Source organism: Saccopteryx leptura, chromosome 3 (assembly GCF_036850995.1).
Source record: "Saccopteryx leptura isolate mSacLep1 chromosome 3, mSacLep1_pri_phased_curated, whole genome shotgun sequence".
Lineage (NCBI taxonomy): Eukaryota > Metazoa > Chordata > Mammalia > Chiroptera > Emballonuridae > Saccopteryx > Saccopteryx leptura.
Genome location: NC_089505.1, coordinates 126,620,804 through 126,639,723, shown reverse-complemented (window position 1 = coordinate 126,639,723; position 18,920 = coordinate 126,620,804). Strand labels below are relative to the sequence as shown.

The following is an 18,920-nucleotide window of genomic DNA, read 5'->3' as shown; positions in this document are numbered from 1 at the left end:
CTATCTGATAGTGTCACAAGGAGTGTCATGGTGAGAATAAAATAACTTGTATAACGCTCTTAGAATAGAATCTGAAACAAAGTTCATCCCTGTTTAAATAATAGCTATTATAACAATATTATTATTATTTTTAAAGATTTTATTTATTCATTATAGAGAGGGGAGAGAGAGAGAAAGAAGGGGGGAGGAGCAGAAAGCATCAACTCCCATATGTGCCTTGACCAGGCAAGCCCAGGGTTTTGAACCGGCAACCTCAGCGTTTCCAGGTTGACACTTTATCCACTGTGCCACCACAGGTCAGGCATAACAATATTATTTATACAACTTCTACAGCTACTGTGTTCCAGTCATCAATCCATTCCTTACATTATTCATGTATTCATGTCGGGACCAGGGGGTGGGTCTGGGAGGAATATAGAAATGAAACAGACTTCCCATTGCAATTGTACAGACTTGTAAGTATTTGTCCAGCTACATTTGGCACTAGGAGGTGCTCAATTTGCTTGTTGAGTGAATAATTAAATGTCTTCCTATTAAACTGCAAGCTCTTTAAGGGCTAGGACCATTCTTCCTAGCCGTTGAATTACTAGAAGGAAGCACAGTCGGCACTTAGAAATCACAGAACTAATGAATACATGGGGAGATGAAGGTATAAAAGTCTGTTACAGACAGAAAGTCACTTAAGGCCACAAAGCTGGCGCAGATAAACTGTTGCAGAAGGACTGTCATCAGTTTTAGTAACGGCCTGATTAGAAAAAAATATTTGACCGCCAAAGACCTAGGGGAAACCCAGGTTTACAGCGCCAGGCCTTGGGGAAAGTGCTCGTGAGCTCGGACCGCGCGACACGCCCCGCCCAGGCCCCGCCCCTCCGCCGGGTCACGTGACCGCGGGGCTGGGCTCCGGCGCGGCCTTGGTCAGAGCAAGCGGGTAATGTCATTTGGGTGAACAAGAACCATGGCTAGCGTGGTGGACTTCCAGGACGAGGAGCAAGTGAAGTCGTTTCTGGAAAACATGGAAGTGGAGTGCAACTATCAGTGCTACCGGGAGAAGGACCCGGATGGTGAGAGCCGCCCGCGCGGCCTGGGAACACGTGGGCGCTCTTGGAGGAGGGGCGAGGGCCGACGGGTCACGTGAGCGACCTCTAAGGGACTCTGGAAGCGGTCTGGCGCCGGGGACGCCTTCGGAGGCGACCCGTGCGGCGCTGACGGCCTTATTTGTGTTGGGGCGAGTTGGGTTCCACAAGGACATTCGGGGCTCGCCGGGGAGGGGGGGGGCGGAATGCTCCGCCGGATTCAGCCCGGAGGCTGGGTGGGAGGGGAAGGAGAAGTGCTTGGGGCTCTTGGGGTAGAGGGACTTGGGGATACATCAGTGAGCAGATAACATTCCCTGCCCTCGTGGGGCTTACATTCTAGTGGGGAAGTGGACAATAAACATAAGAAACTAAGTGAAATACTGTGTTATAAAATAATAAGTGCGATAGGAGAAAGAACTGACTGAGCAGTGTTGGGAATTCAAGGTCAATTATTCCCCGTGGTATTTGGGTAAAGCCTTGAAGAAGGTTAGGGAAATATTAATATATGCCAGGCGGAGGTAACAGCTAGTAGGAAGGACTGAGACAGGAATGTGTCCTGTGTGTTCTGGTAACATTGAATTGACTGTAGGGTGGGTGTCCAGAAGGGGCCACCCAGAGCAGCCAGTGCCTTTGGGTGGTTTTCTTCTTCCTACTTTATTTTTATAAATGAAAAAAAAAAATGGCACTGGTCCTACCTTATAGTAGCTTGTAGCCTGGTTTCCAGAATAACATTTTAGTTGTTTCTTGATGCTAACCAAATACAGAGTTGCTCTGCAGTGTAATGGCTTAAAAAGAACCCAGGGCTGTTCTTTGAGGGCTGATTCATGTCCTAAGTGTAGAGAGAATTCACAGGAGTTGGAGTCAACTGAGAAGCAGGATGGTTGGGAGAGACTTCTGGGGTTGGTCATAAAGGCCTTCTCTGATTGCCCAGTCTGTTAACCATTTCTCCAACATACACAACAAACATCTGATAATCCTGTTTTATTTCAATCATAACATTTATCACTGTTTGAATACATCTCGTTCACCTCTTTACTCATTTATCGTGTTTACTCCTCTAGAATGTAATTTTTAAGAGGGCAAGTGACTGTATTCCCAGCACCCGGGACAGTGTTTGGTACATAGATGAACATAGATGCTCAAATATTGTTGAGTGAAAGTGAATGAGAAATGGGTGTTATTGGGGATGCAGAAGGGACAGAGGAGAGAGATGTTGAGGAGAGGCTCGCTGGGACTAGACTGCCAAGGAGAGAGTATATTTCTAACTCTTTGGTAGTTGCTGTTTCTACTCTGTTTTCAGGCTTTATGTTTCCAGCCCGGCTGAGGAGTAAGGGTGCAGTCACTGAAGTACCTCTAACTTGCTGCTACAGACTAGCCAGCCCTTGTGCCCTTTTGGTTTTCTGTGTTTGACTACTGAACTTTCTAAGGCGTTCCCAGGCTAACAGTTTAAATTATGGAAGTCACTGTGTCTTTGGTCCAGCCTGGCTGAGAGGGAGCAGGAGGGGTGGTGAGAGGAGGAGCCACTGCAGGGGCCAAGGTCTCCCTAGTCCTTATACTAGTGGGTTTGCCCACCCTGGCTGATAGTGTGTGTGTTCTTGACTTTGTACTTGAACGATTTCACAACACGACCCAGGTAAATTTTGAGAGTACGTTTATTAAAGCGGGGGACAGTGAAACAAGGAAGAAGCAACAGGAGAACCTAGGTGGGACTGCTTTGGCTCACTGAGAAGAAAAAAGGGGACCTTGGAGACAGGCTCTGGAGGGTTATCCCGGAGAAGCTGCTGCTGCCCATTGTTTTCCTGGTTGCAAGTCTCTTAGGTAGCTTTAGAGTTAGGAGATGCATGCCTGTGGGGGAGGGTAAAGGCGTGGGCTTGTTTCTAAGAGGGAGAGCCCGAACTGGGACCTTCATTTTGAGGGTTTTTAAAGGCTGGGGGTTTATGAAAGGTCTTACGGGAGGATCCCAGTGGAATATTCATCAACTTTATGCTGATATGCCAAAATGAGATTTATTCCCTTCATCTGTCCTTGGGTGTAGCTGGCAAATGGCACTAATTGGATTTCTGCTATCCATCTCCCTGACTAGGGTGATTTAAGCTATTTAATACCCTCTGGTTAGGGAGAAATGTAAACCATTTACTTTTTATGATTTACTAGATGGCTGTAAACTGCTTGGCCATTTTACTGTCTGTCTCACTTTCCCTGTTCCACTTGTCCTGGCATACTTGCCTGTCTCATACTGCTCAGTCCCTGCCTAAGGGCCGACAGTGCCATTTGTAGGCCTGGCTGAACACTGCCTGCATTCTTTGTCGCACTTCAGGAGAACAGAGGTTGGTCCTAAATGAAAGACATCTGGCCTGTAACACCTGGACCCTCCCTGTTGCTGAGTAGTGCCCCCCCACACACACACACACATGAAGAACAGCTCTTATCTTCTTTTTACAGGTTGTTATCGCCTAGTAGACTATTTAGAAGGAATCCAGAAGAATTTTGTTGAGGCTGCCAAGGTATTGAAGTTCAACTGTGAAGAGAACAAACACAGTGATAGCTGCTACAAACTGGGGGCCTATTATGTGACCGGAAAAGGTAAGGAGTGCCTGCTTTCTTTTGTCCTTGTCATTGATAGTACTGCTGACCTCATACTGAACCCTCTGCAGAAGGGTCCTCACAGGCATCTGGGAAGCACATTGCAGGAAGATTTGGAAACAAGTTCAGCAGAGTAATGAGGGGAAGAGTACAGCCTTTTAAGTTAGGCAGACCTTAGGAAATGCTGTTTGCAAATAGTGAGTGGGATCGTGAGCCAGTCACTTTAACTTTGTTGTTGTATCACCTGTAAAAAGGAGAAAAAACTATTTGCTTCATAGGGTATTTGTGAGATTAAATATACTGCTCACAAAAATTAGGGGATATTTCCAAATGAATATGAAACGATAAAAAAAGAAGCATTTGATTTTTTTATTAAACAAGAACGTTAGAAAAGCAAACCACAAGTCAAAGAAAGTTGTTTGATTATGCACATGAGATGCAAAACCAACTTTTATTTCATTGGTGAAAATGCACTATACCAAAGGCTGAAAGTACTGGAGTATCTGCATGTTCCCTGATCCCCTAATTTCTGTGGGCAGTATAGGTAATGTAGGTAAAGGCATCAGCAAGCACATGCCTGGCCAAGAGAAAGGGATCAATAGCAAATTACCCCAGAAAACTTATTTCACATAGTTTCTGTGGGTCAGAAACTTGGGAGTGGCTTAGATGTGTGTGCCTCAGGGTCTCTCATGGGTTTGCAGACATTAGCCAGGAATCTAGTAATGTCATATGAAGATTTGACAGGAACTAGAATTTCTAATTGTAAGATGACTTATTCATCTGGCTGTTGGTAAAGACTTCTTACTGTTTCCTGCCAGCTGTTATCAAGCAACCTCAGTTCCTTGTGATATGGATCTCTCTCTGTGTCCTCATGTCATAGCATCTGGCTTTCTCCAGAATGAGTGATCTGAGGAAGCAAAAAGGATTCCTCGGTGTCTTCTGATGAATCCTCAATGGCCTACCCTTGGATGCCACACATTTTTCATTCCTATCACGTTCTATTTATTATAAGTGAGTAACACTATATATAAATATAGTCCACACTAAGAGGAAAGAACTTAAGATTCCACCTCTTGACATCAGGAATATCAAAGAATTTATGAACATATTTTAAAACCATCACAAATAGGGACTATGACCTTTGACAGGCAGCTTTTTTTTTTTTTTTTTTTGCTCCCTAGATCATGAGCTTCTGGAGGATGTTATGATTCCTTCATCCCTTGTTCCCAGTGTCCAGCCAAGCCTGGTTAGAAAGATATTCAGTGAAAGCTGAATAAAGAAGATGTCTTTTTAATACTCTGGAGTTGTGTGGATTATTTCTTTTCTTTAACAGAGAGAGAGAGAGAGAGAGGGACAGCTAGGAATGGACAGACAGGAAGGGAGAGATGAAAAGCATCAGTTCTTCATGCAGCACCTTAGTTGTTCATTGATTGCTTTCACATATGTGCCTTTGCCGGGGGCTCTAGCGACCTTGGGCTTCAATCCAGCTACCTTTGAGCTCAAGCCAGCAGCTATGGGTCATGTCTATGATCCCATGCTCAAGCCAGCAACCCTGCACTCAAGCTGAATGAGCCCATGCTCAAGCCAGCTACCTTGGGGTTTTAAAACTGGGTCTTCAGCATTCTAGGCCAATGCTCTAGTCACTGTGCTACCGCCTGGTCAAGTGGGACATTGGGTCTTGGTAGTTCCTATTTTGATGAAAGTTTAGCATCAACGGGAGTATCAGTTTTTCTTCTGATGCAGAGGGGCATTTCTTTAACCTTGTAATTCTCCTAGTATCCTAACCTAAGGAAATAATATGCATGTAAAGTTTATCTGCAAAGAAAGTCACCCCAGCATTATTTATCTGGCAAATTTATTATTTATTTATAGTTTACAAGTAGTACATAACTGCATTATATTACTGTTTTAAAAATCTGTGTGCTCCCTGAACAGGTGGTGGTGCAGTGGACAGAGCGTTGGACTGGGATGCAGAGAACCCAGGTTCGAGATCCTGAGGTCGCCAGCTTGAGCGCGGGCTCATCTGGTTTGAGCAAGGCTCACCAGCTTGAGCCCAAGGTCGCTGGCTTGAGCAAGGGGTCACTCGGTCTGCTGTAGTCCCCTGTTCAAAGCACATGTGAGAAAACAATCAATGAACTAAGGTGCTGCAACGAAGAATTGATGCTTCTCATCTTTCTTCCTTCCTGTCTGTCCCTATCTATCCCTCTCTCTCTCTGTCAAAAAAAATCCCACAAAAACCTGTGTGCCAACAGTAGCAGCTTAGTTAAATAATTAATATTACTTCCATTGGATGAAATGTTATTTAGCCCATTAAAAAATAAAATATTTTACCCTGGCAGGATAGCTTAGTTACTTAGAGCAGTGGTCCCCAACCCCTGGGCCGCGGACCAGTAGCGGTCCATGGGCCATTTGGTACCAGTCCGCAGAGAAAGAATAAATAACTTACATTATTTCCGTTTTATTTATATTTAAATCTGAACGATGTTTTATTTTTTAAAAATGACCAGAATCCCTTTGTTACATCCGTCTAAGACTCACTCTTGACACTTGTCTCGTAAGTTTGACAATTATATTTAAAAATACCACAGTTTTTACGCTGGTCGCATAATTTTATTTTGTGCATTTATCCATCCCACCCTAAAGGCCGGTCTGTGAAAATATTTTCTGATATTAAACCAGTCCGTGGCCCAAAAAAGGTTGGGGACCACTGAGTTAGAGCATCATCCTGATATGCAGAGGTTGCTGGTTTGATCCTCTGTCAGGGCACATATAGAAACAGATTAATGTCTCTATCTCTCTCTCCCTTCCTCTCTCTGTAAAGTTAATAATTTTTTTTTTCCAAAGTGAGAAGCAGGGAGGCAGAGAGGCTGACTTCCCACATGTGCCCGACTGGGATCCACAAGGGGGCGATGCTCTGCCCATTTGGGGCATTGTTTCATTGCACCCGGAGCCATTCTGTTCACCTGAGGCAGAGGCTATGGAGCCGTCCTCAACGCCCGGGTCAACTTTGCTCCAGTGGACTCTTGGCTGTGGGAGGAGAAGAGAGAGACAGAGAGAAAGTAGAGGGAGAAGGGTGGAGAAGCAAATTGGTGCTTCTCCTGTGTGCCCTGACCAGGAATCGAACCCGGGACTTCCACATGCTGGACCGACACTCTACTGCTGAGCTAGCCGGCCAGGGCCTAAAAATAAAATTTTTAATAAAAATTTTTGTTGATATTGAGAAAACATACTGTTCAGTGAGGAAAGTAGAATATAAAATTATATATGGTATGAATTCAGCTATATAATATAGTGCAAAACCAAAAATGTTTCTACCTATTGTCTTTAGATTTGTGTCCTGGTAAAGTTTTGGGTTGCTTTTGTCTTTTTTTAAATTTTTTTTTTAAATTTATTCATTTTAGAGAGGAGGGGGGAAGAGAGAGAGAGAGAGAGAGAGAAGGGGGAGGAGCAGGAAGCATCAACTCCCATATGTGTCTTGACCAGGCAAGCCAGGGTTTTGAACCGGCAACCTCAGTGTTTCCAGGTTGACGCTTTATCCACTGCGCCACCACAGGTCAGGCTGCTTTTGTCTTTATACCATATTTTACTATATTTTCCACAAGGATTTTGAGTTCATTATTGATTAGGGAAAACAAATGAGGCTGTGCAATTATTTTCCCTTCTCTTATTAGACAGATTTATGAGATAAATAATGATACACTGAGACTTTATTTTTGTTTTAGTGCTGCTTTGTTGAGCAGACTTTTAGTATTTGCTGTTTACAGTGAAGCAAGGATTAGACATGACCAATTGTGTGTGTATGTGGGGGGGATATTTATACTAATGTTACTACCTGGGAGAACTTGATAAGCATCTTCAGAGAGAGACATGTAAAGTACTGTGGGGGCTCAGCACAGGGAGAGTGTCATCATTAGGGGTGCTGTCAGGGAGGATGAGGCTTTGGAACTGGTTCTTCAAGGACAGAGTAGATTTTATTTGGTAGAGGTAGAATAGAGTTATGTCCAAAGCAGAAAGAAGGTGAGCCGATGTGAAGAAGAAAACAGAGTGGTAGAGAACAATAATTAATCTCTGTTAAACTGACATTCTTAAATAAATTTTTTTTTGTGTGTGTGTGTATTTTTCTGAAGCTGGAAACCGGGAGAGACAGTCAGACTCCCGCATGCGCCCGACCGGGATCCACCCGGCACACCCACCAGGGGTGATGCTCTGCCCCTCCGGGGTGTCGCTCTGTTGCGACCAGAGCCACTCTAGCGCCTGGGGCATAGGCCAAGGAGCCATCCCCAGCGCCAGGGCCATCTTTGCTCCAATGGAGCCTCGACTGCGGGAGGGGAAGAGAGAGACAGAGGAAGGAAAGGGGGAGGGGTGGAGAAGCAGATGGGCGCTTCTCCTGTGTTCCCTGGCCGGGAATCGAACCCGGGACTTCTGCACGCCAGGCCAACGCTCTGTCACTGAGCCAACTGGCCAGGGCCCATTCTTAAATAAATTTTACAGGTGTTTATACTAAAGTGGTTATAGAAGATACTGTTATGCTACTCAAGCCCTTTTGGATTGCTTTTTACCCTACCGTGTCTAAAAGCCAGTCCTGCCTACTTCTGAGCTAAATGATTTTACAATCTCTGATTTTGCCCTCTGTTCCTTGAAAACACACTCTGTCCTTTCTTGACACAGACTGGTTAATAACTCTTTTTACCAGGGATAGCTGGGGTAACGGAAAGAGTGGGAGGTCAAAGAACCCACTTTTAGTCCTGAGCACTAACTAACATTGTGGCATCAGTCAAGGCATTTTCCTTCCCTGAGCCATAAATTCCTCACTGACAAAAAATTGAGGCCCTGGCCGGTTGGCTCAGCAGTAGAGCATCGGCCTGGCATGCGGGGGACCTGGGTTCGATTCCCGGCCAGGGCACATAGGAGAAGCGCCCATTTGCTTCTCCACCCCCCTCCCCTCCTTCCTCTCTGTCTCTCTCTTCCCCTCCCGCAGCCAAGGCTCCATTGGAGCAAAGATGGCCCAGGCGCTGGGGATGGCTCCTTGGCCTCTGCCCCAGGCACTAGAGTGGCTCTGGTCGCAGCAGAGCGACACCCCGGAGGGGCAGAGCATCGCCCCCTGGTGGGCGTGCCGGGTGGATCCCGGTCGGGCGCATGCGGGAGTCTGTCTGTCTCTCCCTGTTTCCAGCTTCAGAAAAATACAAAAAAAAAAAAAAAAAATTTGAGTAATAAGAACTGCTCATATATATATTTTTTTGATGATAGAGACAGAGAAGGACAGATAGGGACAGACAGACAGGAAGGGAGAGAGATGAGAAGCATCAATTCTTTTTTGTGTCACCTTAGTTGTTCATTGATTGCTTGCTTATATGTACCTTGACTGGGGGGCTACTGCAGACCAAGTGACCCCTTCCTTGCTCAAGGCAGCGACCTTGGGCTCAAGCTGTGGTGAGCCTTGCTCAAACCAGATGAACCGCGCTCAAGCTGGCAACCTCCGGGTTTCGAACCTGGGTTCTCCGCGTCTTAGTCCAGTGCTCTATCCACTGCGCCACTGCCTGGTCAGGCTGCTCATACCTTTTTTGTAGGATTTTTCTAAGCATCATATGTAATCCAATGTGATTGCTTTATTAAATTGTAAAACAGTCTATCAGTATGAACAGGTCCGATTTGTATTGGTTGCTGCAGAAGTTACTTTGGATTGTACATGTAGAGTGACTCAAAGAGTACTTTGGCCAGAAGTTTTCATCTGTGAAGCAATTTAAATATCCCATAAGGAAGTGGAAAGTAATTTTGATACACATCTCTTTGATGAAATATCTTGCAGCCAGTGAAACAAAGTTAAGGGTTTCTAATGGGGAGTGAAAAGGACTCATGATTACAATATGCAAAAATAAGACCAAACTACATAGAAAATGCAGTAGGAAGAAATACATCAAACTATCAAGTCTCTAGGTGGTAATGATTCATAATTGTTCTTTCCTTTCCCTTTTATTTAAGAGTCCTCAATTTCTCTTCTAAAAAGTGGGATTACTTTAGAGAAGGAGTTGAAGGCTCAGATAAATTGATGATAATTTTAAACAAATCTTTATCTCTAGTAAAGACCATTCTTGTGAGCTCTAGACTGCCTATAACTGTTTTCTGGACAGTTCTTGGAGTTCTTAAAGGCATCTCAAACTAATCAGTTATGGAATTTTTGTTTTCTTCTCCTGCCAATCTATTATGCCCTGTTGTCTTCTACTTGAGCAAGTGGTCTCTCTCTCAACCTAGTAGCTCATGCTAGTTTATCTTCAAAATAATGTCTCAGATCTGTCCTATTTCTACCTTTTCTGCTACCATTTCTATCCAAGCCACCTTCCTTTCCTGCTTCGATTAAAGTTAGGAGATTTATGAAAGTCCCCAATTTTCTTTCCATATGGCAACCAAATGAACTTTTTTTAAAATTTAATTTTAAGTTAGAAGCTGGGAGGCAGTCAGACAGACTCCCACATGCACCCAACCAGGATCCACCCAGCATACCCACCAGGGGGCGTTGCTCTGCCCATCTGGGGCCTTGCTTCATTGCAACCAGAACCATTCTAGTACCTGAGTCAGAGGCCATGGAGCCATCCTCAGCGCCCAGGCCAACTCCAATGGAGCCTTGGCTGCGGGAAGGGAAGAGAGAGATAGACAGGAAAGGGGGAAGAGTGAAGAAGCATATAGGTGCTTCTCCTATGTGCCCTGACGGGAATTGAACTCGGGACTTCCACACACCAGGTCAGTGCTCTACCGCTGAGCCAACCGGCCAGGGCCTCAAATGAACTTTTTTTAAAAAAGTATTTTATTTATTGATTTTAGAGAAAAGAGAGAGAAAGAGAGGATGGGGGAGGAGTGAGGAGCATCAACTTGTAGTAGTTGCTTCTCGTATGAGCCTTGACCGGGCAAGCCCAGGAATTTGAATCAGTGACCTCAGCATTCCAGGTTGATGTTTTATCCACTGTACCACCACAGGTTAGGTTTCCAAATGAACTTCTAAGAATATAAATAATTTGCCTGACCAGGGGGTGGCACGGTGAATAGAGCACATCAGACTGGGACACAGAGAACCCAAGTTAGAAACCCCAAGGTCACCAGCTTGAGCACAGGCTCATTGGTCTTGAGCATAGGCTCACCAACATGAGTACAGGATTGCTGGCTTGAGCGTGGGATCATAGACATAATCCCATGGTCTCTGGCTTGAAGCCCAGGGTCACTAGCTTGAGGAAGGGTCACTCACTCTGCTGTAACCACCCACACTGGTCAAGGCACACATGAGAAAGCAATCACTGAACAACTAAGGTGCTACAACAAAGAATTGATGCTTCTCATCTCTCTCCCCTTCTGCCTGTCCTATCTGTCCCTCTCTCTGTCTCTCTGTCTCTCTCACACACAAAAAATAAATAAAATGAATAAATCATAGATTATGGCCTGGCCAGATAGCTTGATTGGTTAGAGCATCATCCTGAAGCACAGAGGTTACTGGTTTAATTCCAGGTCAAGGACATGCAGGAACAGCTCAATGTTTCTGTCTCTCTCCCTCCCTCTCTCCCCTTCCTCTCTCGCTGAAATCAACTTTAAAAAATCATAGAGTAGATAAAATATACAAAGCAACTATTTTCAGACAGTGTACAACAGGCAGTGTAATACGGTGATCCCTGAAAAAAGGAAAACGCGTAAAACGAGCTCCTTCCATGATTGCATTAGCTCTCTTCCTAGAAGTGCTTTCTAGATATGCACAAAGAGGTGAAGCCAAGTAGAACATTATAATCATGCTGAACTAATGAGGCCGAGGTCAAAGTTTCCAGCTATTAAGGAAGTGAAATTTGCAGGACAGGATACCAGAGAAGGAACTACATAGAGGAGCTCCAGAAATCCATACAGGGTGCTGTTAAGTGTGGATCAGTGTTAAGCTGTACATGCGTAGAGGGAGACTTTGAGAGACGTTGCAGTAAAAAAGATACTGGGGAGCTGTGAACTGAAGAGATTCTAGAGGTTTCACAGTGTAGGGAGTATTTTGAGTTCTAATTGTCCCAGAGTAGAGGGACCTCAGTGAACACCACAGATACTCAATGGAGACTCCAGAAAGACCATGCCATATTAGTAAGACTACTGTAGATATGCTCTAACAAAACTTAAAAACAATCTTCAAATGATCAGGCTGATTCACCAGAAAATTACCTAGCTACCTGCCAGAATAAAACTCAAGTCTTTAAAAGAATTTTGCAAAATCCAGACTGTACAAAGTATCATCCACCATGTCCAGCATAAAATAAGAAATTACCAGTAAAAAAAAGGGCAGTTAATAGGAACAGACACAGATATGACAGAGATGTTGGAATTGAAGTATAAAAAATATGTTTAAGGGTTTAAATAAAAGATAACTATAGGCCCTGGCCGGTTGGCTCAGTGGTAGAGCGTTGGCTTGGCGTGCAGGAGTCCCAGATTCGATTCCTGGCCAGGACACACAGAAGTACTCATCTGCTTCTCTACCCTTCCCCTCTCGCTCCTCTCTCTCTCTCCTCCTCCTGCAGCCATGGCTCTATTGGAGCAAGTTGGCCCTGGGTGCTGAGGATGGCTCCATGGCCTCTGCCTCAGGCGCTAAAAAATGGCTCTGGTTGCAACGGAGCAATGGTCCCAGGTGGGCAGAGCATTGCCTCCTAATAGGCTTGCCAGGTGGATCCCCCTTAGGCACATGCAGGAGTCTGTCTGTGCCTCCCCTCCTCTCACTGAATTAAAAAAAAAAATGTTTGAAATGAAAAGTTTACTGGTCAGACTTAATAGCAAGCTAGATACTTCAGAAGAAAATAATCAGTAAATTGGAAGATCGGTTACTTGAAGTATTCTTAATATTATCTAAACTGAAGCACTGAGGAAAAAGAGGAAAAAACAGACAGAGCCCCAACCTCTGGGGTTCAACATCCATCACTCTAACATATATATATTGGAGTCCCAGAAAGAGAAGAGATTGGGACAGAAAATATATTTATAAAGAAATAATAGGCCCTAGCTGGTTGCTCAGTGGATAGAGCGTCAGGGCCGGCATATGGACATTCTGGGTTCTATCCCTGGTCAGGGCACACAAGAGAAGCAACCATCTACTTTTCTTTTCCCCTTCTCTCCTTCCCCTCCTGTAGCCAGTGGCTTGATTGGTTTCAGCATTGCCTCTGGCACTGAGGATAGCTTGGTTGGTCTCAGTGCATTAGCCTCAGGGCCTAAAATTAGCTTGGTTGATATGAGTATCAGCCCCATGTTGGGGTTGCCAGGTGGATCCCGGTCAGGGCGCATGTGGAAGTCTGTCTGTCTTCCTCTTCTCACTTAAAAAAACAAAATACAAAAATTTCCAAATTTGATTAAAAAAATCATTCCGCAGGTCCATGAAGCTCAGTGAACCCAAGCAGGATGACCAATGAAAATAGACCTAAACACTTATTACCAATTGCTATAAATCATAGTCAAAGAGAAAATCTTAAAAACAGAAAATGACATTGCGGAAGACCATGGTGAGAAAACAACCATTGATTTCTCATCAGGAACAATCTAAGCCAGAAGACAAAAGAACATCTTTTAAATGTTGAAAGAAAAGACTGTCAAATTTGAATTTTACTTTAGCCAAAATATCTTTTAAAATAAAGACGAAATGGCCTGATCAGTGGTGTCATTGTGGATAGAGCATCAGCCTGGGACACTGAGATCCCAGATTTGAAACCCTGAGGTCGCTGCCTTGAGTGTGGGCTCATCCAGCTTGAGCACAGGCTTGCTGGCTTAAGCGTGGGACCATTAACATGATCCTATGGTCACTGGCTTGAGCCTGAAGGCTGCTGGCTTGAAGCCCAAGGTCGCTGGCATGAGCAAAGGGGTCACTGGCTTGGCTGGAGCCCCCCGTCAAGGCACAGATGAGAAGCAATCAATGAACAACTAAAGTGATGCAGCTATGAGTTGATGCTGCTCATCTCTCTCCCTTCCTGTCTCTCTTTATGTCTCTGTCTCTCACTTGCTTAAAAACAAATGAAATAAATTTATTTTTAGCTAAAAATCTGAGCAAGTGAGTATGAAAGTTACTGTTAGATAAATACAGTTCAAAAGAATGCAAGAAAAGCCTGACCTGTGTTGGCGCAGTGGATAAAGCGTCGACCTGGAAATGCTGAGGTCACCGGTTTGAAACCCTGGGCTTGCCTGGTCAAGGCACATATGGGAGTTGATGCTTCCAGCTCCTCCCCCCTTTCTTTGTCTCTCACTCTAACTCTCTCCTCTCTAAAATGAATAAATAAATAAATAAAATTTTTAAAAAAACTAAGCTTAAAAAAAGAATGCAAGAAAAGAAGAAGGAGCAACTTTGGCATATTGGGACAAGGCTCTGACCAACTGAGCTACCTGGTAAGGGCTATCCACGCATTTTCTAGTTTAAGTCAGTACTTCCTAAAATTTAGTTAAAAAATAAAACAATGACTATAACCTTTTAATATTTTTCATAACTCTAGGGACCTATTTAGGAAATTTTTCTGGTGAAGAAATATTCATGTGAAATTTAGCAGTTTCTTCAGTTTGGTTTTCATCTGGTAAAATCAAAGTTTTTTACTAGCATATGTAATCCAGCTTTTTAAAGTACTTCTGTCCAGCTGTTTATTTAGCTAGCCAGTATGTAATTGGAATACTTTCTAAAAAGGTGTTCAGAATGGTATTCTCTTAATGATGTTGGATTTATTTCTAGGTAGTATCTTTGGAAAGGCATCTTTTAAAAATAATGTTAAGAGATAGTTAAAATGTTTGTTTTTGAGAATGTGTGATGATACGTGGGAATTTCAAATTTCCATTAATAAAAAGTGAGCCCTGTAGCCTGACCTGTGGTGGCACAGTGGATAAAGCATCAACCTGGAACGCTGAGGTTGCTGGTTCGAGGCCCTGGGTTTGCCTGGTTAAGGCATATATGGGAGTTGATGCTTCCTGCTCCTCCCCCCTTCATTCTCTCTCCTTCCTCTGTTTCTCTTCTCTCTAAAATGAGTAAATTAAAGTGAGCCCTGTAATCACCTTTGCTTAAAATGACCCATTAGTGGTTTCTTATTTATTGTTTCTAGGATTAAGTCCAGGTCCCTTAACACTGCCCATCATATTCTATATGATCTGAGCCCTGCCTGCCTCTCCAGCCTCCTTCTCCAGGATTTCTGGGTTCTAGCCACATGTTCTACTTTTCTCTTTGTATCCTATTCCTGCTGTTTGGAACAAGTCATATTTTCTTCCCCTTCTTTTTTTTCTATTATTTCAGACATCACTTCTTTGGGGAATATTTCCTTGATCTCACCCCCTAATATAGGTCAGAACCTTGATATATCATATTTCCCTATGTATAAGATGCTCCCATGTATAAGACACACTGAAATTTGAAAAGAAAAATGTATTACATAAAGTTATTGAACTCAAGGTTTATTCATAAAATTATCATAAAATTCATACAACTCATCACTGTCAAAACTTCCATCCATTAGCTTGTCTTCATCTGTGTCTGATGACGAATCACTGTCTTCAACAATGAGTGCAAAAACAAATGTGAAAAGGGAAATGCAAATAAAAACCTACAACCAGGCAGTGGATAGAGCGTCGGACTGGGATGTGGAGGACCTAGGTTTGAGACCCCAAGGTCGCCAGCTTGAGCGCAGGCTCATCTGGTTTGAGCAAAAGCTCACCAGCTTGTACCCAAGGTCGCTGGCTTGAGCAAGGGGTCACTCAGTGTGCTCTAGCCTCCCCCCCCCCCATCAAGGCACATATGAGAAAACAATCAATGAACAACTAAGGTGTCGCCACGAAAAACTGATGATTGATGCTTCTCATCTCTCTGCATTCCTGTCTGTCTGTCCCTCTCTCTGACTCTGTCTCTGTAAAAACAAACAAAAAACCCCCCTATAACCACTATATAAGACGCACCCAGTTTTTAGACCCCAAATTTTTGAAAAAGGGTGTGTCATATACATGGGGAAATATGGTAGTGTCATGTACTTTTCCTCTATACACTTGTCACACTTAATAGTCATACATTTATTTTTGTAGTTTATTGTCTATCTCATTAGACCATAAGATCCATTGACGGGGACAGAATCTGTTCCCCAGAACCCTAGCACAGTAGTTGATAAATAATGTATATTCAGTATATATTTAAATTAACAAACATTTAATAATTATTAAATAAAAATGTCATGTTCTTGCTGTAACTCTATGAGGTAGCTATTATTATCCCACTTTTTTTTTTTTTGCAAGAAACGGACAGACAGGAAAGAGATGAGAAGCATCAACTCATAGTTGCGCTACCTTAATTGTTCATTGATTTGCTTCTCATATGTGCCTTGGCTGAGACTCCAGCCAAGCCAGTGACCTTGGGCTCAAGTCGGTGAGCCTGTACTCAAGCCAGATAAGTCTGTGCTCAAGCCAGCAACCTTGGTGTTTCGAGCTTGGTCTTTAGCGTGCCAGGCTGACGCTCTATCCACTGTGCCACCACCTGGTCAGGCTTCACTCCTACTTTTTGCAACCTTTACCTGTTTGGTCTGCCTCATAAGGTCTCATTTGAACAAAAGTTTTCATGGCTAAAAAACTTGGGAGGCCTGTGCATAATACCAGGCCACCTTCCTTTTATGCTGCCTTACCTTGAGGTATGTGAACTTTACTAAGGAATTGTTCCCTAACTATGGCCTTAAACATTCAGGTTCTGCCCTGGCTTGGGTTTACTTTTTTCTTCCCTTTCCTCACTCCCAGGTGGACTGACACAGGACTTGAAAGCTGCCTTCAGCTGCTTTCTGATGGCGTGTGAGAAGCCTGGACGGAAGTCTGTGGAAGCATGTCATAATGTTGGTCTCCTGGCACATGATGGACAGGTCAATGATGATGGCCAGCCCGATCTGGGGAAAGCCAGAGACTATTACACAAGGGCCTGTGATGGCAACTATGCTGCTAGCTGCTTCAACCTCAGTGCCATGTTTCTGCAGGGTGCTCCTGGCTTTCCCAAGGACATGGGCCTAGCATGCAAATACTCCATGAAAGCCTGTGACCTGGGCCATGTCTGGGCCTGTGCCAATGCCAGCCGCATGTACAAGCTGGGGGATGGTGTTGATAAGGATGAAGCCAAGGCTGAGGTGCTAAAAAATCGGGCTATGCAGCTACATAAAGAACAGCAGAAAAATGTCCAACCTTTAACTTTTGGGTAGTGTGGCCCACCCGCCTGTGCAAAGATACTGGCACCTCCCAATTCCTGATGCAGCTCTTGGAGGTCAACTTGCTGGAGCGGAAAGACTTGGGACTTGATATTAGTGGCCCTGGTTACATATACCCATTGCCCCAGAGTGTCACCTATTGGGATGTAGACTGAAGTGTTTATTTCTTTAACTGATGTGTTCTGAGAAGAGACCCACATAAATGGGGACTTAGATCTCAAACTCTTATAGCTCTGTGAAAAACAGTAAACTAGAGCCATAGAGATTGTGGGGGGTGGGGAGGAGAGGCAAAGAGTAGGAAACTGGAAAAATTGGCAGCCACAGAGCCTGAAGGGATCAGACTTCATCATTATGATTGTTATTTCAGTTGGGAGAGCTTGAAAATCAGAAATGATCTTGATTTATATAACAGAAGGCTTCAGAAGCTAAGAACAGTCATGACTGCCACCCTCTGGTTTATGTAATTTTGGTGTGGGCTTTATTTTGCCCTTAGAGTCACATTTTTCAATACATTAGTAGAGATTGGAAGGGTTAAAAGTCACGATTCAGGGTTGCTAAAGAAGAGGAAACATAAGCCCTTCTTCATTGGAGACATTCACAATTAAAAGTTAGCATCCTCAGTCCTCTTACCCGGTCCTGCTCATACAGGGATTCTTCCCAAAGCAACTTTACATAGGGATTTGTAAGCAATGACTTTTTGCCCCTTGGAACTGAACCTTTTTAATTGTCCCTGTGAATAAACTATTTTGGTTGATAAGTAGTTTTGTTATTAGTGTTCTCTCCGATTCTGGGTAGGTTAGAGATTATGTTCTTTGGTGGTTGTGCCTTTTCTTTTAAAAACATTTTTTTCTGTGTCTTCCTAACTTGTCACTAGGGGGCGAGCTTGTTCTTTTCCTGCGGATAACGACTGTTTTTCTCTCACCACCTACAGCAGTAGTTGGGAACCTATGGCTCGCCAGCCAGTTGTGGCTCTTTTGATGACTGCATCTGGCTCGCAGACAAATCTTTAATAAAAAAAATAATAACGTTAAAAATATAAAACATTCTCATGTATTACAATCCATTCATTTCCTACTGCTCATGTTCATGGTTGCAGGTGGCTGGAGCCAATCACAGCTGTCCTCCAGGACAACACCAAATTTTTATTGGATAATGCGTAAGGTACATGGGTCGTTGTATGGCTCTCACAGAATTACATTTTTAAATATGTGGCATTCATGACTCTCAGCCAAAATGGTTCCCGACCCCTGACCTACAGCTTTGGGGCTTTCAGTTTTGCAACTGTCTTAAGAAGGAAGGCTTACTGTGTGTTTGGTTTGTAAGCATAGCTCACCAGTTTCTCCAGTTGATAGAGAAGAGCAACTTTCTCAAGACAAGTTCTAAAGAGGGAGTTTATTTTTAAAATGTAAAGTAGGTTTTGTTTCAAATAAACTGTAGGCCAACAAGCATATGAAAAGATGTTCTCATCTCTAGTCATCAGGAAAATGCAAATCAAAACCACAATGAGATGAAATATTTTACCCCTTTCAGGACAGGTATTTAAAAAAAAGAAAAGACATGTTTACAAGAATGTATAGATTGTGTTTGCAAGAATGTGTCGAGGTGGAAGCCTTATACATTGCTGGTGGCAAGGTAAAATGGTGCAGCCACCATGAAAGATATGATAGTTCCCCCAAAAAGTAAACACAAAACTACCATATGGTCTGACAATTCACTTCTGGATACATATTTGAAAAAAAAAATGACAAAAGGGTCTCTGAGATATTACACACCCATGCTCATAGAGGCAATCACAATAGCCAAAAACAACCATGGAATGTTATACAGCTTTAAAAGGAAGAAAGTTATGACACATGCTATATAACATGGATGAACCCCAAAGACATGGTAAGTGAAATAAGCCAGTCACAAAAAGATAAATCCTGTATGATTCCACTTAGGTGAGGTATCTAAATTCATAGAGAAGAGACAGTAGAATGGTGGTTGCCATAGTCAGGGGGGAGGGAGAAATGGGGAATCGTTTAATGGGTATAGCATTTCAATTTTGCAAAATGAAAAACTTATGGAGATTACT

General features: G+C 43.5%; 1 protein-coding gene across 1 annotated transcript; it reads left to right on the top strand.

Moving 5' to 3' along the window:
- Positions 1 to 897: 897 nt before the first annotated feature.
- COA7 (cytochrome c oxidase assembly factor 7) lies at positions 898 to 17,603 on the top strand. Its single transcript, XM_066376296.1, has 3 exons — positions 898 to 1,061; positions 3,516 to 3,656; positions 16,392 to 17,603. Exons 1-3 carry the CDS (start codon positions 956 to 958, stop codon positions 16,838 to 16,840), a joined length of 696 nt encoding a protein of 231 aa, XP_066232393.1. The 5' UTR covers positions 898 to 955; the 3' UTR covers positions 16,841 to 17,603.
- The last annotated feature ends 1,317 nt before the right edge of the window (positions 17,604 to 18,920 follow it).